Source organism: Mandrillus leucophaeus, unplaced genomic scaffold (assembly GCF_000951045.1).
Source record: "Mandrillus leucophaeus isolate KB7577 unplaced genomic scaffold, Mleu.le_1.0 Scaffold353, whole genome shotgun sequence".
NCBI classification, from domain to species: Eukaryota; Metazoa; Chordata; class Mammalia; order Primates; family Cercopithecidae; genus Mandrillus; species Mandrillus leucophaeus.
Genome location: NW_012103732.1, coordinates 2,544,434 through 2,569,795, shown reverse-complemented (window position 1 = coordinate 2,569,795; position 25,362 = coordinate 2,544,434). Strand labels below are relative to the sequence as shown.

General features: G+C 37.3%; 1 protein-coding gene across 4 annotated transcripts in view; it reads right to left on the bottom strand.

Moving 5' to 3' along the window:
- Positions 1–25,362, bottom strand: part of MCTP1 (multiple C2 domains, transmembrane 1) — a 409,939-nt gene that overhangs the window by 5,801 nt on the left and 378,776 nt on the right. For all 4 annotated transcript variants that reach the window (XM_011989444.1, XM_011989446.1, XM_011989445.1 and 1 more), the window contains one exon: positions 3,386–3,495. In XM_011989444.1, coding sequence (XP_011844834.1) covers positions 3,386–3,495 — 110 coding nt within the window. The remainder of the gene's footprint in view (positions 1–3,385; positions 3,496–25,362) is intronic.

The window sequence follows — 25,362 nt, the reverse complement described above, 5'->3', positions numbered from 1 at the left end:
ATCTTACATGGTTGTGTAAAAAAATCCTCTGAATGTTAGAATTCCTTAGAGGAATACTCACTTGTCCTACCTCAGCTATATTTCAAATAGAACTGGAAATCAGGAAAGAGGAATAGAACAGTTAGCCTTGCAAAACTTCACTTCTTATCATTGCCCTTCTTCCCAGAAATACATATATAATTAATAAAATCAGCATTGCTTACTATTATCTCTCATGTACTTCTTGTAAAGGACAGCATTCTGGCAGAAGTAATTGGTAACATAGACAGCTGGGTCAGAGAAGGCTGCAAGACTCAGTATTGACAAGACATGATAACAAATGGAAATGAGACCAATGAACAGAAGTTACAAAAGAAAAAGTACTGAGGAGATAGGAAGGAATTTACTGAGACAAAAAGAAAAATGAAGACAAAGGCAAAAACTATGATGTAAAAATGTTTTTAAAAGAGTAGAAAAATCAAGGAAATGGAACATGGGAAGATTATAATCACTTAAGGCTTTTTGGTGGAAGCCAGTCTGGTACTTCTTAAGAGTGTGCCAAAATTATAAAGAAAATAGAAACACTGTGTAGATCCTCCAGGGTTGGGCATATAAATATATCACCATTTATAGGCATACCATTGCATTCTTTGAAATTTCTCCTAAGTGTTCATCCACTAAAGGGGAACTAACATATCATGTCGTCTGACCCTTTAGCATGAGAGCCAAGAAGTTAGCCAATCTGTATTCAAAGCCTAGATTCTGTTATGTGGATTTAGCTGAGTCAAAACCCTTTCCCCATTTATAAAATGGGGATAGTTTATTCTGTCAAGGAAGACGGGTTGTGGTGGTAACATGCTTATGTGAATCAAGGTGAAATTATCAGAACTAATCAACTCAAGGAATCTCATTTATGGCACTATTTTCTTACGAGACAGTGAGAAGGCCCCTAAGACACTTCAGCAAAACATATTGTTCATGTAGATAAATGTTAGTGTTTTTTATTTCTTCTAATTTCCTGGTATTGTATATTGTACTTACTTGAGGTGAGTTTATTTTCAGGGCAATTTTGACCCAATAAAGGATGATTGCTAAAAGATTTTCTTCCATACAATGCCTCAGCATAATACTTAGGAATTAGTTGTTCCTTAGCTTTGTAGCATGTATCTTGCTTTTTGTCTCTCTCTAGGTCAAAATTGTTTCCTGAAATTTTTTTCTACTGAAAGAGCCAATGTTGGGTCAATGTGGTTATCCTGTTTTCAGTAATCCTTGGAATCTGGCTTTTCTGTCTTTGTCTTCTTCCTCTTATGGTCAAGAGTGAGCATCTGTAATTCATCAGGTAAAGGATCATGCCTTCCCTTCCGATGGACACCTGTGCCTCCCTTGCTTCTGCTTGCTTGTGGAGAGAACAGAAGGCTAAGGGATCTGCTTGTTTTCATGTGGCTCAGCTTAGAGTCATCCATCACACAAGTCCATGTGTGAGGGCACTGGCTCTTCACTCAGAAAACCTTCCTTCTGGGCAGCCCCACTGAAGAATTCCCTGTGTTCTCCTTACTCCTATTGGAAGGATAAATGGCAAAGAATCCCCACCAGTGTAGCTGTTAGAAAAATAAAATAAAATAAAACTGCCCTTTTCTATTTCTACACTCTGCATTATGGAATCTAAATCTAGAATATGATCTTCCCCCAAAAGGGATGCAATTCAAGAAAGTTCTGGAATGATTATTTAGTAACAAGACATGGTAATTATAGAGCCCTTTCATTTTGTGCTTAAAGATTGCTTCTGAATCTGCTTTCTGGATAGATGCTTTTAATTCCATGTGACCCCAGGAGAATTTCTCTTTTTTAGCATTCAAAAGATCATTTTGCGGGAGAGATGGCTCCTCCAAGACTCACTGGCTCCTGTGCCATCTTCCTGTACCTTAGCATAGGAAGTTCTGCAAAACCCAGGTTTCCCTAAGGCTGAACCACTGCCAAGATCTGGTGGTCATATCCCTCAGCTAGTCATGTTTTCCAGCCAAGCATCTGTTCTGAGGCCTCCTACCACCTAGAGTTACAAAGGAGCTTCTTCCTCTCAGGCGTTCACCGCCTGATCCATGGTATTTTGGTATAAATCAAATGTTTTTGTCGGGTATCAGCACACTGTGTATCCCAGATAAAAGACAACACTCAATGAGGAAATGCCCCAAATTCAGGGCTTCACACTGTTTCAGTGGATAGCGTGTAGAGGACAGGTAAACATTCTTGGAGATGAGAGGAAGAAGGAGAAAGAAAAGATATGGGAATAGTCTTCAGAAGGCCAAGACTGAATGTTTCCTAAAGGCACATCTGGGAGTGAGAGGGGGACTGTTCTGTCTAATATAATGTAAGAAAGTGGAAACTCAGCACCTACACATGCGGAAATATATTAAACAAAAAATTATACAAAATAAAATGCATTATCCCTTGCAACATGACAGGTACCAGATGAATGACTCACACCTTTAGTTTAAATAATTTACTCCTTTCAAATTCTGTGTATGCCCAAGGATTCAGATCTGTAGAAAACTTTTGGTTATGAATAACAAACAATGAATAGATACATTAAACTAAGAAAATAAAGGTTTCTCCAGAATTTGGCACCCCTTCTTGAATAGACCATTAGCAATCATTATGTAGGCCAATTTTTACATAATTTAGAAGTATGAGGGTCTTAGTATGTCTTTTAACTAATAATTGTTGTAAATACACTTTTTAAAAAAACATTGTTTTAGATAAAACATAAGTATATAAGATTAAGAATGTAAGTTTCTTAATTTTGCATTAGAGCTCAGTGAAGCTCTATTTCTTAATTTTAAAGTCAAGGAAAAGGAATGCTGTTTTTATAATTTTAAAAATTGTATTTTCTAAATGAAAGAGCATTAGTTTATTGATAATTATGGATCTCAGCTATTTAAATACAAACTTGAAAAAAATACTTTTGCAGGGTACCATAAATACAATTTTGAAAAAATTTACTGTCACTTGATGAAAATATAACTAGACCAATAATAAAATGCAGGTGTATCTTAATTACCTGAAGTCCTCATTTAGCTTGATTTTTTTTCCTATCACAATTTCATATTCCGTTTAAGAACAAAGTCTTTCACAGTGAAAAATGTGCTAAAATTTAGGACGGTGTTATTTCTTCAAAGCTACAAGTATGACTTCTTTCCAACCAATATGTTCTAAATTTCAGGAAGGAAATTGACAGAACTTTCATAAAGCCAAAGACTGGCAGAAATAAAGTAAATAATGATGAAACTGAGCAATAGAGCACCCAGAAGGAGTGTCCCCTGCCAAAAAGAATGTGGCATTTCACCCTTCGAGAAACAAATGGACACCCTGTCCCACAGAAGACCGGGGCTCACATGTCACCGTCACTCACTTCTTTATCCTTTCGCCAAAGGAAGCCACTTCATCTAGGATGTTCTGGACACTGACACAAACCTCCTGGATGGCATAGATTTTATTTATAAATCCCTTTTTTTCACTGTCCTAAAATGCAATAAAAAAGAAATTCTGTATGAGTAAAGGTATTCTTCATTGCTTGAATTATTTCTGTTGTCCCTCTCTTGCATTTTTAAACTTAACTTCATTTTTGTGTGTATATAAATGGATAATTGGAACCCATGAAAATATCAGGATTTTAAGGAACATGAGGAGAAAGGGGACCCAGCGTCATGGATTTGTACTTACAAAGATAGCTGCAAAGCAAGAGCCTCGGGTTCCTTTGCTCTTGCTCTGATGAGCAGAACATACATTTGGGGGAGGAAGGTATAAGAGAGAGGGGAGGTCCCAGAATTACCAAACCCGGATTCTACAGTGCTTCTGGATTCACCGAGACATACCTTAGCGGACCCAGTTTCTTGACCCCACCGCCCATAAACCTAACTTTTGTTGTGGCTCTAGATATTTCAGCAGCAGAGAATGCTGGATGCACTTGAGATTTGTGAGCAATGAAAACTGAAAAAAAAAAAAAAAAACACCACCAAAACCCGGAATCTACTATGTGGATACTACTTAGATCATATACAAACTAAGCCTGACCTCCTTCTTAAAAATAATAGTCATATATTTTATACAGTAGTATATGCTGTATTAGGTTCTAACTAAACATTTTTTCCCCTTTTTGGTGCTTAGTTCATTTTAAAACACTGAATTTAAGCAAAGCTGGTGTGCTCCAGGTCATGGATGGGCAGAGATTGAGCATTAAATTTAAGCACCTAGAGAGTGGAGTGACCTTAGGAGAAATGTGCATATTTTGCAATTTTAGACTCAAAGGAAGAAACAGTGGTGGCCTTTCACAATTGAAAATTCTGCTTAGTAGCCTGGCATCACAGGCACTTGCCTAGGCTGTTTGGTGGAGACCATCCAACCCTGATTCTATGACTCCATTCCTTCATGCCAGCTTGAATATCTATGGAAATGTAGATCCAATTTCATTACTTTAACTTCTTTTGAACACTTGCACACTATGCCAGAACACTTGAGACCTCATGTGGCAGTCAGTGCTTGCTGAAAGCAGCCAGGAAGCTAGAATAATAATGTCATGTTGCACATTTACATACTGACTTTCATTTCAGAAGAGTCTAAAGCACTCTACACTGTGAACACTTGGCCAGGGCTGGCATCCCGCCACCTCAGAAACTGCAGGCAAGTGAATGACAGATGTGTGTGCCTCCTCCAAGGACAACAGGGTACACTGGGACCAAGGACATGGAGGCCAGTTTTATAACGATCTTTGGTATAGATACCAGTTACTTAGAGTCTTAATTTTAAATTTAATTCACATGGGAGAAATGTGTCTATTATTCATCTTGCTTATGCCAAAATGGATTGTCAATTAGGTAGACAAGACGCATAAAGCTTAAATAGTATTGGGAACAGTTAGCTACTCAGGGTTCCCTACTGTCTTCAGAAGTCACCATTCACTTGTCATGACAGACGTTGGTCCATCAATTTATCTTTCACACTCTCCAGTTAAAAAAAAAAAAAGTTAGAAAAAAAAAGTTAGTTTCACCTATACAATTGTGCACGTTAGAGTAAAATGAGTAACCAGTGGCTTTTTCCTGTTCCTTTCAAAACTAGAAAGTTGGTCTGCCCCAACTGTGTGTCCCTTAGTATTCTCAAGCACCAGCTAAGTTCATTTATGTCTGTGAAGCAAAGTACTCATAAATATTTATCCACATACGGAATAAGTCAAACTGGAGTTGAAGCATGCTGGTTGTACAATGGAAGTCCATTAAGAATGTCTTTCACCTCAAAATTATGTGAAAAAATATTTCACAGAAACAAAATATATGAAATACCTAGGTAAAACTTCAGCAGGAAATGTACAAAATATATAGTTTTTTTTTTCAGTTGAATATATAGGCTTAATGAAATTTCAAGCAAATCCTAATGTATAGATTGGAGAAAACGGGGAGAACTTAATAGTGTTTTTAAAGTTTGTTGGGACAAATAAATAGGTAACTAGCTAAGAAATTTTACAAAAGAGTAATCATGAGAAGGCATTCACTGTACCCGATATTTAATTAAAATGAGATATGGGCATCAAAAGACTGGTATATGATAAGGTGCCATGCACAAAGGAAATAAGTATTGTTACTGGGCATTTAACTGGGGAAAGTTATGTTAAATCCTACCTAAAATAGACATTCACATCTGAGATAGCCAAAATCTATCTTAATATCTGTCTCAAATAGCCCCCAATACATTCCATATTAATGTTAAGAAGTTTTTTAAAAAACAGTATCTACCATAATGAAGTTGGCTTCATCCCTGGGATGCAAGGCTGATTCAACATACACAAATGAATAAATTCACCACATAAACAGAACTAAAAACAAAAACCACATGATTATCTCAATAGACGCGAAAAAGGCCTTCAATAAAATTCAACATCCCTTCAAGTTAAAAACTCAATAAACTAGGTATTGATGGAACATACCTCAAAATAATAAGGACCATTTATGACAAACCCACAGCCAATATCATACTGAATGGGCAAAAGCTGGAAGTATTCCCCTTGAAATCTGGCACAAGATAAGGATGCCCTCTCTCACCACTCCTATTCAACATAGTATTGGAAGTTCTGGTCAGGGCAATCAGGCAAGAGAGAAATAAAGGGTATTCACATAGGAACATAGGAAGTTAAACTGTCTCTGGTTGCAGATGACATGATCCTGTATCTAGAAAACCCTATTGTCTCAATCCTAAAGTTTCTTAAGCTGATAAGCAACTTCAGCAAAGTCTCAGGATATAAAAATCAATGTGCAAAATTGCTAGCATTCCTATACACCAACAGTAGACAAGTAGAGAGCCAAATCATGAATCAACTCCCATTCACAATTGCTACAAAGAGAATAAAATACCTAGGAATACAGCTAACAAGGGAAGGGAAGAACCTCTTCAAGGAGAACTACAAACCACTGCTCAAGGAAATCAGAGGACACAAACAAATGGGAAAATATTTCATGCTCATGGATAGGAAGAATCATTATTGTGAAAATGGCCATACTACCCAAAGTAATTTATAGATTCAATGCTATTCCCATCAAACTACCACTGACATTCTTCACAGAATTAGAAAAAGCTTCTTTAAAATTAATATGGAACCAAAAAAGAGCCCGTATAGCTAAGACAATCCTAAGCAAAAAGAACAAAGCTGGAGGCATCATGCTACCTGACTTCAAACTATATTACAAGGCTACAGTAACCAAAACAGCATGGTACTGGTACAAAAACAGATACATACACCAACAGAATAGAAAAGAGATCTCAGAAATAAGACCGCACATCTACAACCATCTGATCTTTGACAAAGTTGACAAAAACAAGCAATGAGGAAAGGATTCCTTGTATAATTAACAGTGCTGGAAAAACTGGCTAGCCATATGCAGAAAACTGAAACTGGACCCCTTTCTTATACCTTATACAAAAATTAACTCGAGATGGACTAAAGACTTAGATGTAAAACAAAACTATAAAAACCGTAGAAGAAAATCTAGACAATACCACGGGCATACACACAGGCAAAGATTTCATGACAAAAACGTCTAAAGCAAACATTCTGCTTTGCAACCAATATTATGGTTGCAGTGAAACCAAAGTAAAAATCAACAAATGGGATCTAATTAAACTAAAGAGCTTCTGCATAGCAAAAGAAATCAGAGCAAACAGACAACTTACAGAATGGCAGAAAATTTTTTCAATCACTCTGACAAAGGTCTAATATCCAGAATCTACAAGGAACTTAAATTTACAAGAAAAATCCATTAAAAAGTAAGCAAAGGACATGAACAGACACTTCACAAAAGAAGACCTACTATTATTTTCGACATGAAGTTTCTCTCTTGTTGCCCAGGCTGCAGTGCAATGGTGGGATCTCAGCTCACTGCAACCTCCACCTCCCAGGTTCAAGCGATTCTCCTGCCTCAGCCTCCCAAGTAGCTGGTATTACAGGCATGTGCCACCACACCTGGCTAATGTTTTGTATTTTTAGTAGAGACAGGGTTTCACCATGTTTGCCAGGCTGGTCTCGAACTCCTGACCTCGGGTGATCCACCCACCTTGGCCTCCCAAAGTGCTGGGATTACAGGCGTGAGCCACTGTGCCCAGCCCAAAAGACATTTATGCAGTCAACAAACTTTTGAAAAAAAGCTCAACATCAGTGATCATTACAGAAATGAAAATCAAAACCACAATGAGATACCATATCGTGCCAGTCAGAATGGCTATTAAAAAGTCAAGAAACAACAGATGCTGGCGAGGCTATGGAGAAATAGGAATACTTTTACACTGTTGGTGGGACTGTAAACTAGTTCAACCATTGTAGAAGACAGTGTGGTGATTCCTCAAAGACCTAGAACCAGAAATACCATTTGACCCAGCAATCCCATTACTGGGTATATACCCAAAGGAATATACATTATTTTATTATAAAGATACATGCACATGTATGTTAATTGCAGACTATTCACAAAAGCAAAGACATGGAATCAACCCAAATGCCCATCAGTGCTTAAGTGATAGACTGGGTAAAGAAAATTTGGTACATATATACCATGGGATACTATGCAGACATAAAAAGGAACTAGATCATGTCCTTTGCAGGTACATGGATGGAGTTGGAAGCCATTATCCTCAGCAAACTAATGCAGGAACAGAAAACCAAACACCACATGTTCTCACTTATAAGTGGGAGCTAAACAATGAGAACAGATAGACAAAGAGAGGGGAACAGCAAACTCTGGGATCTGCAGGTGGTGGTGGCGGTGGGGGGCAGTGATGTGGGGAGGGAGGGCAACAGGATAAATAGCTAATGCATACAAGGCTTAATACCTAGGTGATGGGTTGATAGGTGCAGCAAATCACCATGGCACATGTTTACCTATGTAACAAATCTGCATGTCCTGCACATGTGTCCTGGAACTTAAAATATAATTAAATTTTTTTAAAAAGTTAAAAGCAAAAATGAATTATGAAAAGACAATACAGGGAAGTTATTTACTGACCTTGGAATAGGAAAGAACTTTCTAAACGTACAAAAAGTAAAATAAATTACAAAGGAAAATAATTTATAGCAATGGTTACATAAAATTTAAAACATGTCAAAAGTCATAAATTTAAAAGGCTAAGTGAGAAAAAAAATCAACAAATGCTACAAACGATGGGATGATATTTCCAAAATAGTAAACATCTGAAAATGTTTTCATTGCATTTTTGTTTATAACAAAAAGAGTAATAGTATGTTGGATGAGATTAATTATGGTACATACAATTGATAGGTTATGAAATCAGAAAATATTTAGAGAGAATATATAATGACAACAAAAATGCTTATGATCTAATATATATAGTGTAATCCTAATTTATGTTTAAAATGTCTATGTTGGGGGGGAAAAAAGGATGAAGGAGATGCATCAAAATATTCCAGTAATGGAAATTTATCTTCTTCATACCTTCCTGTAATATTCAAATAGTTTGCAATTAATATTTTACTTTTATAATCAGAATATTTCCCCAATTGTCTTAATATTACTAAAGGAAGATGGTTAGAAGAAATAAATGAACTGGTACTTGGCTTGTCTATTTTTTATATTTTTATAAGCTATCTTATTTTTGGAAAGAAATGGAATATAAACACACTCATTAAGCAGTGTAAAGTGCTTTTCTCATAACTCATCCAATACTCACAACCATCCTACAATGTAGTTATTTTTCTCCACTCTACAGAAGAGAAAACTGAGGCTCAGAGAAAACGACAGAACTTGGGTTGGGACAATGCCTGGCTAACTCCAGAGTCTATATAATAACCATATGACCTTCCTATTCTATCCAGGAAGATTTCAGTTCCTACCAATAATTCCTTTGAGATAAAGAAAAATGATTTGAAAATGTTTCGAAAATGCAGACACCATAATCTAGCCTTGAGAATCATCATAGAGCTAAAATCTTGAGCAAGAGAATGAAATCCAGAAACTTGAAGGTAGAAAGTGAAAGATGTGTTAGAAACCACCAGATTTAATGTCAATCATGTAAGCAAATATTAAGTGCAGGACCTTCATTAATAAGATGTGTCACTTGAGGCATCTGTGAAGAAAATTTTTAATAGCCATTTTAAAATCCAAGTGCTGATGTACGATTATTGGCTAAGGATTTTTAAATATTCACTCAATCTTCATTTGCTTTGTTACTGCTGCACTCCCAGCCCACCGCCACTCCCTTACCCTCAACTACCAAAAGACAAAATAAGATGGTCTGTAATGTTGATGCAGTTTTGAAAAGCAAAAGCTTTGGGATAAAATTTTCATTTTAAAATCTGTCATCAAATTCTATATTCTTTCATTGTGGTCTCCAACCAATGAAGTAATTACTCTTTATATACAGTATAGGACCCAAACCTGCAATGGGTAATGGAATTGCTATGTTGCATTCCAATATTTCATACTTTTTTCAATAATGTTCAGTACTTTATTGTAGAGAATAAATTGGTACATTCCTTTATTGTTGTTTTTGCTTTCCTTTTTAAAGCAGCTGGATGAAAGAAATATCACAGAGTAGTTAATCACCCAGTCTTGGTAGTGACACTTTTTTTTTTTAATGCATTATTAATGTTTCTTTTGAAGATACAAAAAAAAAAAAAAATACCTACAACAGCTATAACCATGAATCTGAGAATATGTGAGATTTATATTGCACAACTATTTCTAATGAGTCTATACAATATTTCTAAAAGCTCTCTTATTAGGTTTTAAATAGTCCCTAAAACATCACTAACTGTAAAAGTTGAAGTACAGTGATTCTTTAATATATGCCTACTTTACTATGACATATCACAACAGAAAGTTAACTAGATTCTTCCAAAGTACCTACCACCTAGTTTTGAGATATTTAAGAAAATCTAAAGACCTAAATAATCAATAGGCATACCTTACATATTTGAAGAATCCTATTCATTGACTTTCAAGCCAAAATGACAGATTCTCCCCTTCATTGAGTCTGTTCTAAATGGGAACATGAAGCCAAAGTGATAGACATCAGGGGGTGAATATTCTGGGACTGGTTTTTCCTGCCGAGCTGCATCCTAGTTTAGTCATTAATACATTTAGGAACCCTGCCATAGTGGTCATTGTCAACCATGTTGAGAAGTTATCTGTTGAACACCTGTGCTGTATTAATCAGAATTAGCAGGTATGTAGAATATATTTGCTACAAATATTGCTATTATAAAATCAATGTTATTTCACTTTCTAAGGTGAGAGAGTGTCTTAGGAGAAAGGGAGAGCTATTAAATCTTATGCTACAATAATGAGCATAAAATGGAACTATACCAGGGCATATGGTCACCTTATTATTTCCTGGAGGAAGTATTCGGATTTGAGATACCTTCTATCCCAAAGAGCTAATTAATCTTTATCATAATTTTGCTTGTCCTTTAAAGTCTTGCTTACATAACCTTTGGCAAAAGGTGAATGGTAAGGCTGATATTTGCTATGAGACATAATTATTTATTATAGTTTACCATTGATTGGAGCTCTTCTTTGGACAAGTATAGACTCACATAGCATGATGTCTGAAATTATGTTTGGAACATGTTTATGTTTCCCGTGTTGGATGCTAAAGATAGTTTTGGTCCACTACTTTCTCTAGTTCACTTAGATGCTGTGCAAAATAGACTTCTTCTCAGATCTATACTTCCAACCTATGGAAAATACATTAGATGGGAAGTATGGAGTGGATAAAGGCACAAAAAGAAGTGATCAAATGTTTTCTCTGTGCCAATCTTTCTTCTTTTTCAGATATAAAAAAACCATGTTTCAACCTGAAATCTGGAATACTGAAATTCTCAGAGAGCAGTTCAGCAATTCAGAGTCCCTTGGCTACTGAATCTTATCTAAGTGTCTTATTCAGTTCTTACTATATCAAATCTTGTGCAGTTTCCTTGGTGCCTTGCCTCTCTTCCTGATATTAGCCTTGAAAAATAGAAACACTCTATTGAGACACTGAGGTACTGAGTTAAGGTTAACAGGATAAATGGATACCTTTTAACAAGATAGTATATTTTTATCTTAAAACAGTTCCCAAACATTTTGGCTTATGTTAAAAATAAAATTTTGAAATATTAGAGGGAATTCTTAACTATATGAAACCTTTTATGCATGTTTAGTTTTGTACCAGATGACTCAGTGTTAACTTGTCAGAGTCTATTTTAGAAAATGATGGTAAATTCTTTATAATGTTACACTGAGATTTTTTTTCCCCTTCTGCTGACTTGGCAGAGGTTTATTTTTTGTTTGTTTTTGCTTTTTTGCAGAATGAGTCTTTACCTGGTTTTAATATTTGCTTCCTCTTTTGCAAAGTAGCCTTATGCTTTTCAGAGCTCATTTCTACTACATAATTTGTAATGGCATTTAACTGTGCTTTGCCTTGTTGACTTAATCTTATACATGTAATTTGCATGCAACTTTAAAGGTGATTATAACGTAAAAAGAATTTGGAGAGAAATATACCCTGGGCTAGACAATGCAAACAACAGGCATTTTTAAGTGGCACCTGGCACTCTAAGAGTTATAATAAAAGCCAGGAAGGAAAGAATGGAAGAAAAAAAAAAAAACAGGAAAAAGTGAGGAAAGAAAAAGAAGTAAAAAAAAGAGAGGAAGAGACAAAGGAGAAGAGGGAGAGGAAAACACGGAAAAGAGATACTCTCACAGATAGAAGGAAGATGAGAAGACTGAGAAGTTGACTAGGAGGCAGGAAAATATCTCTGATCAGAAGCACAAATGACAAAGTCAAGACAGAAACAAAACTTGCTAACCATGTTAACTTCTAAGTCAACAAAAATTATTTGTAAAAGGCTGTACATAGTTTTTATTAAATGTAAATAAACCTTACAGCAAGCATCCAGCAATGCAGATGTACCTGTTGTCAGGAGGGAGAGTTCCCTGGAGCCAAAAACTGAAGAACCTCCCAACTTTTGCTTTGAGATGAAGTCTCGCTTTGTTGCCCAGGCTGGAATGCAGTGACTCCATCACAGCTCATTACAACTTCAACCTCCTAGGCTCAAGCAATCCTCTCACTTCAGCCTCTCAAGTAGCTGGGACCACAGGTGTGTACCACCATATCTGGCTTTTTTTTTTCTTTTTTTTTTTTTTTTTGTGGGTAGAGAGAGGGTCTTGCTGTGTTGCCCAGGCTATCTCAAATTCCTGGGTTCAAGCAATCGTCCCACCTTGGTCTCCCAAAGTGCTAGGATTACAGGTGTGAACCACCACACCCCAGCCAAGAAAACCCTTTTTAACTGTCCTGCAAATATAGTCAGCCCTCCACACAGTGGGTTTGCGTCCATCAATTCTACCAATGGGCAGTGATATCAGAGACTTGAGCATTCAGATTTTGGATACGATTTTGGTATCCATGGGAGGTTCTGGAACAGATCTCTCAAGGATACCCAGGGACCTGTATTTGAAAGGTCTTAAAAGAACCTTATCAATATCAATATCAAAACCTTTGACTTAATCGCCTGGCCAGCAGCCAGGAAAACAGGGCCTTATAGATTATCCCATCTCAGGCTCTTGTCCCAGAAGTTCTGCTTTCAGATGGACTCCACGTGAAAGGGCCAAAGAGGACTAGTTCTAGGCTAATTCTGATAGAAGCCACAACAGACACTGTGACGCTCAGGCTCCCAAGTATCCAGAGATTCTGAAAAATAAGTAACAAAGGCTACTTTCAACCAACATAACACAAGTTTTGAGATAAGAATTTGTATGCCTCACAGGGTTTTCTGTAAAATCAAAATGAACAAATTGTGGAAAGGTTTTGAAATGTGAAAGCATGTGAGCCTGTGGATTACGTTGAAAATAAAGCACAAGAAAATGTGGAAGCACCGTCAGGATTACAGGTCACTGCCTGTCCTTAGACCTCATTTGAAAAGAAAAGAAAAAAGAAAAGGTGAAATAAGATGTTTCCTAAAACCCCTCCTGGTTAGGTTTACTCATTTTACAGATAAGATAAAAAGGACTGAATAGTCTCTGCCCTTCAGAGTCAGTTGAAAGCTTATTTGAGAATACTGTTGGTGGGTAGAATTTCTCCTGCTCTTTCTACAAGCTCAGTAGTTAAAGCTTGAGTGAGAATACCAAAGCTTGACTGAGCTCAAACACTGAGCTCATTCCTGAATCCAGATAGCAAATGCTAGGCTAGGTTTTTTTGTTTTTTATTGTTTGTTTGTTTTTTGGTTTTTTTGGTTTCTTAAATCTCAACTTCTAATGAAAAAGTTGTAGATGTATGTTTGTTTTTTAAAAAAATCTTCTTTCGAAATTGTTTACTTCATTTTCAAATATGTGTTTAAACATGGTTGAAAACTCAAATGCAGAACTGAGAAGGCAGTTGAGAGTTTAGAGAAGGTGGTGGGCACTCTATAATTCTAGATGACCACATTTAGAAGATGAGTGGATTTCTTAGTAACTGGCTCTCTTGCTAAGTATGGTTCAAATGCTGCTTCCATCATTTTCTTAGCTCGGTGATTTTGAGCAATTTATTAACTTCTTCATCTGTAAAATGAGGATAATAACTCAACCTACCTTTGCGATGGTTATAAAATTAAATTAATCCATTAAAGCCATAAAATCCACAAATATCTGGAACATAGGAAGTACTCGGTAAACATCAGTCATTAACAATTTGAAGAGACTGAAAAAGGAAATCCTACAACACTTTTAAAAGTTAAATTGCATTAAATCTTAATAAAGATGATAGAATTCTCTCCCTTGTATCTCAGGAATATTATTTCATGCTTGTAAAACTTCTTTGTCATATGTATCATCATATATGATCCTTACAACCATCACATGAGGGTGATGGATATTATTCTCATTCCCAGCTTGAAGAAACTAAAGATCAGTTGCCTAAAGATCCACCTCACACTTCTGCCTCAATTCATGCTCACTCTCTTTGGGTGCCTCCAGTTGTATGTGTTCTTATCTGAGATATGGGACTTGAAAAATGGCACCTGAGCAGAAGGTTCATCTGTTTACAGTATTCCTCATCCACTGGAAGTTGTATGTCCTCTGAAGGCCACTGGTTATACTCATAAGATGCATGCCTTTTATCATTTGATTTTATGTTAATGCTTATTCAGTTAAAACTTAGAATCAGTGAGCTGTTCTTCAATAAGCCTCGTGGCTGAATCAGCGCCAGAGTTATTTAATCTTAAATAGCACAAGTTCTGTTGCTAATATACTTACTAGTACAGTTCTTATCTAAAGAAAGATACCGATTATTTTATTATGATTATGTCTTTTGTATAAGTTACAAAAAGTCATATACACAAAGTATGGGGCCCTCAAAGTTTTTTTCTTAAATAGATTTGTTATGAAACTAATCACATCATTTATAGGACTTTATGGCTTATAAAGCATTTTTAATTTATCTTTCCACTTGAGATGGCAGGGTCATATGGTTCCTCCATTTTACAGATAGGGAAACTGAGGCTTGGAGAAGCTAAGAGTTCATTACTAGTTAAAAAGAGTTCCTGGGACTATAACCCATGTCTCATGGTTGAAATTGGGCTCCTTTCAGGTCACTGTCAAAAAGCTGTCAAGTCCCATATGGTATTTTTTCGGTACATTGTTTTAGATATTTAAACTTGGGTCTTCCCCAAAACTAACCTTGAGTTATAACCAAATTGTGAGAGAAAAGAATCATATTAGTATTAGAAAAACAATGCTCTTTGTGACATCTCCACAACCAAGTAAGGACTGCTTTGTGAAATCCAGAGGCTATTTTTCTTTACAAATATTTTACAAGCCAAACTTGTACCTTTCTAAAAAGGCACATCTGTTGTAAATTACTCCCTTACAGAAAGAGAGAATCACCATCCCTTCTCCCCATCTGAGCTTAAAAGAGATTTGTTGACATATTCTAAGGCTAGCATAGACAAAACAGCACAGGAAAGAGGTGGTGGTCAGCAGGACCAGGGTTTGGCTTTGCTTAAACTAATTCCACATGCCCCATGACCATTAGCTGTTTTTTATTTCCTGCTCTAAAGATCCGTAGTGAAAATAATCTGGGATAGGGAAAAGCTGCACTTATTATTTTTTTTCCCCAACAAGATGCTGTGTTAGCAAATAGAAGATATGAGCCACCTTCAGCAAACCAAGGTCTTTAATAACCCATTTTTCAAACACTACTGGTATTTCCTTTCCAAACAAATATGGACTGTGACTGGAACCAATTTAATCATTTGTATGGTTACAATTGCCAAGTTTCTGGAAATAATCGCCATTTAAATACTGGATAATATTTTTATATGAAGTTAATAACAGTTTTATTGCTATTTAATTTCCATGATTTGTTAGTTTGCTGTACATCTTCAGTGTCTGCGAGCATGGCGTTTGGGGATAGGGAACAGTCTTAAGAACAAATCAGGATAAAAGCAATGTCAAAGTCATGTTAAAGGCCTGACTTGAATCCACCAAACGAGAAATTAGCATTAGGAAAAAATCATTTGCTCCACCATTTTGGGCTTTTATTTCTCAATTTCCTTATAAGCAGCAAAACAGTAACATCATCCACCATTTTCAGACCTTGGCATAATGCAGGAAACCCAGAACAGGACTGAGAATTCAATTGTCCTCCTTAAGATAATAGGGTTCTTCAATAAAATTCAACAAAACATAGCAGATGTCTGTGTAAATAAAGGGCCTGGCAAATTTGAGGGGAACTAGGCCATCTTTCTCTATTGATGCCATATGTAGCACATACCTGAATAACAACTTAGTGTTCTATGGGATGCTGCTGATATATGGGGTAGGCCTATCCCCTAAACCCCTTCCTTACTGCAGAGTAAATCACTACAACAGGCTTATTCTGAGGTCAACCTGGAAGAAAATTCCAAAGGCCTACTTTATTTAGCTTATGATAAAGTTGGTTACTTAGTGGTGTGGATCATGGTGCCTTGCAATTTATTTGAGGGAGAAAGGGCAAGAAAAAGATGAGAATCAATTTCAAAAGTGTCTCAAATTCTTAAACTCCCTCGTTTAAGATGGCTATTGGTTTAACAGGATAAAACAAGTTCTTTAGAAATGGTAGTTTATGTATCTGCACTTTAAAATTCTGCATTTACAATAAAAGTGGGATGGGCATGGATTGAGGCTATGATGTACTTTCCTAGGCCTGTCCTAATCAAGCCGGGGGGTTGTAGGCTTAAATCCTGTTGTGCATTTTACGAGCCATGTGACCTCTCAGATACTTGGTTTTCTCTTCAGTAAGACAGAGATCATATCCACCTGATAGAGTTGATGTAGGAACAGAATGAAATCGTGTGTGTAAAGCAACTGGCATGCTAATAGATATTATATAAATACTAGTTTTCTTCTCACCGACTCTCTCTCTTCCCAAAGGGTAATAGTCTCATTTTTTCTGCCTGATTTCTCTTTCATTTTCCTCCCCGCCACTGGCTAGAGTTTGTATTTAGGGGCCTGCTTATCATTTACTTCATTCATGTCATCTCTTCATTTGGGTAGTATTTTTTTTTAGCCAAATCTCAATTCATTTCTTCTATTCATTTACTCAATAAATATTTATTCAACACCAACTACGTATCAGACACTATTCTAGGCTCTAAGGATACTGGGCTCTGGGGATACAATGATAAGCAAGATAGCACCAAGCAAATATATGGATAAACAAACAAGACAAACAGCAAAGAATAAAAAGTGCAATGAAGAGACCTGAAATGGGTACATGTGCTGGACAGTGACCCAGTGGTCAGTGAGGGCTGCTCTGATGATGAAACACTGTAGTTGAGAACAGTTTTGGTCAGGAAAACAGAAACTAAGTATTTCAAACAAAGGGAATTGAACACAGGGAAGTAGCTACACAGGTGATGGAAGAATTGAGCATCAAATAGAGTGTGGCAGACATGAGCAATGCAGAAAGCCACTAGCAGAGGGAGGTTCCTGGAGCCCAGATGATGACCACATGGATCAACTGTGTGGCAGGAGTGGCACCATGGAGCAGGTGCTTGGCAGTACAATACTTGGGATTATGGAGGGATCTGTCTGGTGGAGAGGTGAACCACAGAGGACACTCAGTCACCTAGTCACTGCTGGATAATGCCCCTGAAACCAGGGAGACATATCAAGGGGGATGAGGGAGAATGAGAGAAGAGAGAGAATTGTTCTGTTTTATTTACTTCTTCCCTTTTCCCAGTCTCCTTCCAGTATCTCCCATTGGCAAAATTCCCAAAAGAATGTGATTTGCAAGAGGAGAAGGAGTGACGGTCACCTGGAAGTATTACAAGCAAGAACCAGCACAAGATCAGAATGATGGAAGGAATTAACCAGGAGAAGTGCACATAGTACAGATGTGCTAAGGCAAAAAACAAGCTCAACTTGCTTGAGGAAACAAAGGATGCCTGAACATGGTAGCCAGTGAAGAGGGAGCACAGGATGACAGAGAAAGAGGCAGTGCCACAGAGGGAGACTTGTAACCATAATGAGAAGTAGAGATTTTATTCCAAGCATGATGGCAAGCCCATTGGAATGTTTTAGCCAGAGGAAGAACATTACATTTTATTTGTCTTATTACTAGCTCTTACACAGAATAATTTACATTTTTAAAAGACCACTTATGTAGAATATACTGTGGGGGAGAAACAAGATAGTTAGGGGGCTACTACAGTAGCCCACAAAAGGAAGATAGCTTAGACCAGGGTGGACATATTTGGGATGTTTTGAAAGTCAAGTCACCATAGACATATTACTAGATTGAATGTGGAAGCCAAGAAAAACAGAAATCAGAGAATTGCTTACATGTTTGGCTTGAGAAACTGGGTAAATGAGACTGATAGTTTTTTGAGACAGGGTCTCACTCTGTCACCCAGGCTGCAGTACAGTGATGCAAACGTGGCTCACTGCAGCCTCAACTTCCTGGGCTCAAGCAGTCCTCCCACCTCAGCCTCCCGAATAGCTGGGACCACAGGCACGTGACACTACACCCAGCTAATTTTTTATTTTTGTGGATACGGGGTCTTGCCATGTTGCCCCTGGTCTCAAACTCAAGCGATCCTCCTGCCTTGGCCTCCCAAGGTGCTGAGATTACAGGCATGAGCCATCACACCTGGCTAAGGCTGATTTCTGGCTAAGGCTGATTTTACTGCCCTAGGGAAGAGTGGAGCAGGAGCAAGTTTGCGAAAAGGGCAGATGAAGAGTTGTGTTTGGGCTGTGAAAAAGTATGAGGTGCCTGTTGGAGATTTAGGAGGTGAGATCAATCCGTAGATGGATATCTGAGTCAGGGCCAGAGATCTTAACGTCCCAGGAATAGGAGGAGTCTTCCAGGGAAAGAATATGGACAGAGGACCGGAACAGAGCCCTGAGGCACAACAAAACTTAACTGTTGAGCACATGGGGAGGATCCAGCAAAGATGACTGAAAAAGCTGAGGTAGGACAAAAACTAGGAAGAGGCATCAGAGAAGTTGAAAGAAAGAATTTCAGGAAGGAGGAGTAACCTCTCTGAAACTGCTGAGAGGTCAAGGAAGACAGCAGTAAAGTGCTGATGGATTTGGAAAATGGAATTTATTATAACCTTGACAAGAGCATTCAGTTCAGTGATGGGGATGGAAGCTTTGGATAGATTGAACAGAGAATGTTAGTGAAAAGTAGATGCATTCACTGAAAAAAACCTTTCAAGTTTTGCTGTGAAGGGTTGCTGAAAAATGGAGAAGGTACTGGAGAGTACATGTATGGGGTCAAGAGAAGGGATTTTATTTTAAAAGATAAATACTAGAGACCAATAACTCCAGTTGTGATTTTTAACAAGATCTCCAGGTGACATGTATGTACATTACAGTTTGTGAAGGGCAACACTACAGCATATTTACTGGCTCTTAGCATGACCTAGCGTGGAGGAGAAAGGACGTTGCAGAAAAGGGAGACTAAGTACAGGAGCAATGTGTTTGGGAAGACAGAGCCCAAGTGGAGGGGAGAAGCAAGGATACCTCTTTCCCAGGGACCAGAGGATGGGGAAGAGAGTAGTGCAGATGAAACAGGTCTTAGCTTTGGTGACAGAAAGATGTGAAGATGTGGAAGTTCCTAATAGCTTCCGTTTTTCTCAGTGATGTGGGAGACAAAACCATTAGCTGAGAGTGAGCAGGAGTAGTGGCTGGTGGAAGAGGCTGGTGGAGGCAGCATCAGGTGTGAGACTGTTTTCACTGGGAAACGACATTTTCCTTCTCAAGGCTGTTCACAGACCCTGTAGGGTGATGAATATGAGTACTACATATTCCTCATCACTGCTGATTTTGCATTTCATCTCTTTCACTGCCTTATTTGGAATTTTATCCATCTTGCCTATTCAATCTTTTATGTAACTCTCCCTTTATAAAGTTTTAGAAGATGTCACATAGCTTACAATTAAAATATCGAAACTAGTGTTGTGTTCAACAGTCTATCTTGAGAGAAAAGACCCTTCTTTTGGATGAAAACTCTACCGCTCCAGGCTCTGTCCCAGCAAAACTGGGGTGATCCAACCTGCACCAGGACCAAAACTCAGCAGTCATCACAGAAGAACAAAAAAATATGACCTCTTGTTTTTCCTTTCTGACCAATTCCTACTTTTTATTTCTGGCTCTTTTGATTTCTAAAAGATCAATGACAGTTCTTGCTTAAGTAACTGGATAAATGACAGTTCTTGCTTAAGTAACTGGATAAACAATCTAGAACTTGACCAGGACACAGGTAATTTAAACGTTTCATTATGCTGGCATGGTGGTGGAAAAATAAGTCTCTAAAGTAGGTGAACAGCCCCACCAGATTTATATTGTCTGTCTGGGAATGTATTTCCTGCTCCCATGAAGGGTCTGTGTTGATTTCTAGAACTATAGACATCCAACTGGTCACATTAAAGAGGGGAAAAAAAGTTACTATTGTCCCACAGCAAGTTGCTTAAGTTTAGTCAAGTGTGTTATCCTTGTCCTGGCTCTTCAAATTAGCATCCCTCAAATCTATGTTCCCGGCGGACCTTTTACCTCAGTCTTGTTTGTGCCAAAGATTCCTGCATCAGGTAAGGAGGAAGAAATGTTCTCAACGGAAACCAGCAAGAAATGGCAACACAGAGACAGGTTTTAAAGCCATGCCTTATAGAAGGAGGAGCTATTGGACATCTCATGAAAGTGCCCCTGGCAGCTGTCTGTAACTTGCCCTTTACCCATTCTTTAAGGCCTGTTCTTCCTTGATAACACCCTATTCCCAGATGTTTCAGAAAGAAATGTGAAGGAGATACTTGTCACCATTTGGGAACCTCTATAATAAAATGAAATCATAAATACTCTGAGTTCTGGATCATAGTTGTTAGCATCTCCAGCCAAAGAAACACACACACTCCATACACACTCCACACACACACGCACACTGCAGAAGAACCTGACCAATATAAAATCAAGTACCTCTGTTAAAAATGTGAGAAGACCTTCACTAGGAAGGAACTGGGAAATACTGCCACTGCAAGGGGGGGTGATCTTACTTTTACTTCTTTTCTTTGAATATAACATTCCAGGAGGACAAAGAAAAAAAATTTTTTTGGTATAGTTTCTTATAGAGCTTAATAAATCTCTACATACTTGGGGGAATTTAGGATTGTTTTGAGTTTAATTTAGGATTGCTTCGAGTCTAATAGGGGGAATTTAGGATTGTTTTGATAATGTGGCCCAAGACAATTCTTCTTCCATTGTGATTCAGGGAAGTCAAAAGATTGGACACCTCAATTCTAACAGTTTGTGTATTTCTTGTTAGTATTCTATTAGCTTAATAAATTTAATCAATTAGTCCTGAATTTTTTAAGTGTTTAGACTACTGCCTAGTATGTAGTAAGTTCTCAAAAATGTTACTTATTACCATTTTATTACTATTATTTGTTACTATAATTATCTGTGAGTGCTGAAAGATAGATTACAATAAATATTGACTTTTCCTACCTGATTCTTGATGTTTCTGTGACGTCAGATATACACAAACGTTTAAATGCCTCTGTTTATGAATGCTCCCTGATTGTAAGCATGAAAGTTACAACAATCTGCTCTTCCTCAAACATACTGTGCAGAGTTGATAGAAATTATTTTGAACCTTCTGGTTTGTGTGACTTTTTGGCACATCTACCAGTATTATGAATTAGATGATTTATCTGAGCCAAACTGCTGCTATGCAGAAATACAAATAGAAATACCATTCTGCAGACAGACAGATAGCTGGGGAAAACAAAGACAATGTTATAAATTCACATTAAAAAATTTGTTATTCACTCTATTAATCTGAATGTCAAAACTCTCCTAAGTTTTACATTCTTGTTTTTCTATTTCTGGGAATCATTTAGATACTTTTCTTTAGTAAATGGGCATTTATTGTTTTACCTTAGCAGAGATAATGGGCAATATTCAATTAAAAATGTAAAATCAGTGATACCAGGTAGCATTACTCCTGTAAGGTCATTTTATAGAAAGCTACCTAGTGGCAAACATCCTGTGAGTCTCATCAGTTAGGGGAAAAGTTAGTTTTTAGCAACTACATTTAAACATGGTTTTAAGAAATATTAAAAGACAGTATTGTTTCATTCCACAAAGGATTCATTGGCAGGCAGTGTTAACAGTGCAGACTGCTATGATTTTACTCTGCTAGGATACAGTGTTCATCCATCTAAAGCAAGCTTGTCCAATCCCTGGCCTGCATGCAGCCAAGGATGGCTTTGAATGTGGCCCAACACAACTTTGTAAGCTATCTTAAAACATTATGAGACTTTTTTTGTGATTTTTTTTTTTTTCTTAGCTCATCAGCTGTCGTTAGTGTTAGTGTATTTTATATGTGGCCCAACACAATTTTCTTCTTCCAGTGTGGCCCAGGGAAGCCAAAAGATTGGACACGCCTGATTCTAAAGGTTTGTGTGTTTCTTCTTAACACTCTATTTGCTTAACAAATTTAATCAACTTTTTAGCTGCTTAAAACATTAGTCAAATCATCCTGGTGCTATAGACTGAATGTTTATTGTCCTGCCCCACCCCCACCAAATTCATATGTTGGAAACTAATCCCCAATGTTGTGATGTTTGGAGGTGGGGCCTTTGGGAGGTGACTACATCATGAGGGTGGAACTCTTATGAATGGGATTAGTGCCCTTATAAAACAAACCCCAGAGAGTTCTTCTGCCATATTCTGCCATGCAAGGACACAGTTGAAAGGCAGCTGTCTATGGAACCAGGAAACAGGCTCTCACCAGACACTGGATCTGCCAGAGTCTCGATCTTGGACTTTTTAGCCTCCAGAAGTGTGAGAAATAAGTTTCTGCTGTTTATAAGCCACTCAGTCTATGACATTCTGTTACAACAGCCTGAACAGACTAAGACACTTAAAAAATTATTCGTATCATTCAGGTATGGTTTATAAAATTATTTTTATATATTTTTATGCTTATAGTGTTTAAATTTAAAGTTGAAGTTTGCATAATTATTTAGAGTAATTTTATCTATTCCAAATATGGCAAATTTTATCATTCTCATCTACTTTATTATTTAAGTAAGCTAGTTGTGTTAGAGTGTTAGAAATTATTTGGAACACATGTTGGAAAATTATTTTGAAAGTTACTGTTTCAAAAATATTTTAATGCAACTGAAGTCACAGAACAGGGAGAGCAAAGAATTGTCCATGAGATGTCCTGCTTTGTCTTACTTGCAGGAATTATATGAGTGATGAGGTATTTCTCAGGGCTAGAAGGTGGACATCAAAAGGTTTGTGACTTTAGGCAAATACCCAAAACCCATACTAATGTAATAAGTTATCTAGTGTCCTCAAGCACAGCAATACGATAAATACAGGATTTCCATCATCTTTCCTTAGAACAAAATTCTAGAGGTCACAAAGTGGGTCTGTGTGTATTTTGTATCAGCAGAGCATAGGTTCTAATCGCTGGGGTCTTAGGATGGTCACAAGTAGTATTTCCTTCTCAAATCAATAAAATGGGATAATCCATATCTTAAAGGAACATTACTAGGATTAAGGAAAATATCTGATTAGAAAAGAAGTCCCTTCTCTATTTGTAAACCAGCGTTTAGTTCTTCATTCACACCCAGGACTCAGTGATGAATGTGGGAGAAAGAGAAAGTTGACAGAGGCATCCTGAGAGCCTTTGATAGACCAGGCACTGTGCTAACCCTCTCACTTGTATTAGACACACAGTATGCAAACAACCCTGCAAAAACTATGCTATTACCTCATTTTGTAGATGAAGAAATACAATCTTAGAAAGGTCATGGAGTATGTAAGCGGCTGAGTGAGGACTAGAACCTAGATACGTCTGTAGTCACAAACTTGGAAAAAACAAAAATCGCATCTAATGTTACAGAAAATACCTCAATGCTTATACAACTCTGTTCAATCAAATAACCCCAATCCTAGTTCTGTGATCTCTCAAACATGTAGAGTGATATTGTAATTAACATTCAAATTATCCCTTCATGTGCCTCCAATGCGCACTAAATGTACCAGCTGCCACTTACATACATCCACCACCATCCTTTCCAGAATTTCTGTGAGCACTGCTGATCAAATGCAAACACTCACTGGTACTCATTAAAATAGCTGTTCATTCCTCTGTAGATAGACATAGCATGAAAAGCATTAATATTTTAGGATGCAGTCTTATAACATGTATTGTACTTCTTTCCAGTCATAAAGTAATAACTATTGTGGAAAACTTGGAAAATAAACACAAACATACAAAGAGTAAAAAAAATCTCTGGTAAACATTACTAACATTTTAGGGTATATCTTTCTAGTATCTTTTCTACTTATTAATCTTTGTATAATTATTAATCATGTGGTTACTATGTGTCAAACACTGTGTCAGATGATGGGATTCAATGAAGAAGTCAGACCTCATCTGGAATCTATTATATTGAAAACATACATTTGTTGGGCTTACACAATCCTCCTACCTCAGCCTCCCAAGTAGCTGGGACTATAGGCATGTGCCACCACACCTGGCTAATTTTTGTATATTTTGGAGAGATAGGATCTCACTATTTTGTCCAGGTAGGTCTTGGACTCCTGGCCTAAAGCAATCCTTCCACCTTGGCCTCCCAAACTGCTGGGATTACAGACATGAGTGAGGGATCATGCCCAGCCTCCGTCTTTCATTTTTAAGGTACAAATATCATATGATAAATATTTCCATGCTCTTTCTTCTTACTTAACCATGTTTCTTAGAGATTGCTCCATATCAGTGTTGAAAAGCTTCCTCATTCTTCTAGCTGCATCATGGCCTATGGTATTGATGTACCATTATTTATTTAATCTGTTTTCTCTTAATAGATGTTTAGGTTCTTTATCAGGTTTTTTTTTTTGCTGCCAGAAAAAAAAAAAAAAAAAAAAGCAAAGAACACCTTGTCTATGAGATAATTGACCTGTGTGAGTGTATTTGTAGTATAAACTTCTAGAAGTGGAACTGTTTGGCTAAAGGATTTGTGTTTTTGTAATTCTGGTACTTACTGCCAAATCGCCTTCCAAAAGAGATTGTACAATTTCCACTCCCACCAGGAGGACACGGAGTTACCCATTTCCTTGCCAGACTGTGTCACAGACATGCCTTCTCTTTTCCATGTATTTTCAAGACTATTTGGAGACCCAGACCAGTTGCTGTGTGGGCTCCATAGCGTCACTTTTTACACTTTTAATCACATATTTGTCTAAATTTTTTGGTTTTTGTTTTTGAGACAGGGTCTCAAAATAGTTTCAACCTCCTGGCTTAAGCAATCCTCCCACCTCAGCCTCCCAAGTAGCTGAGACCGCAGGCGTGCACCGCCATGCCTGGCTAATATTTTTT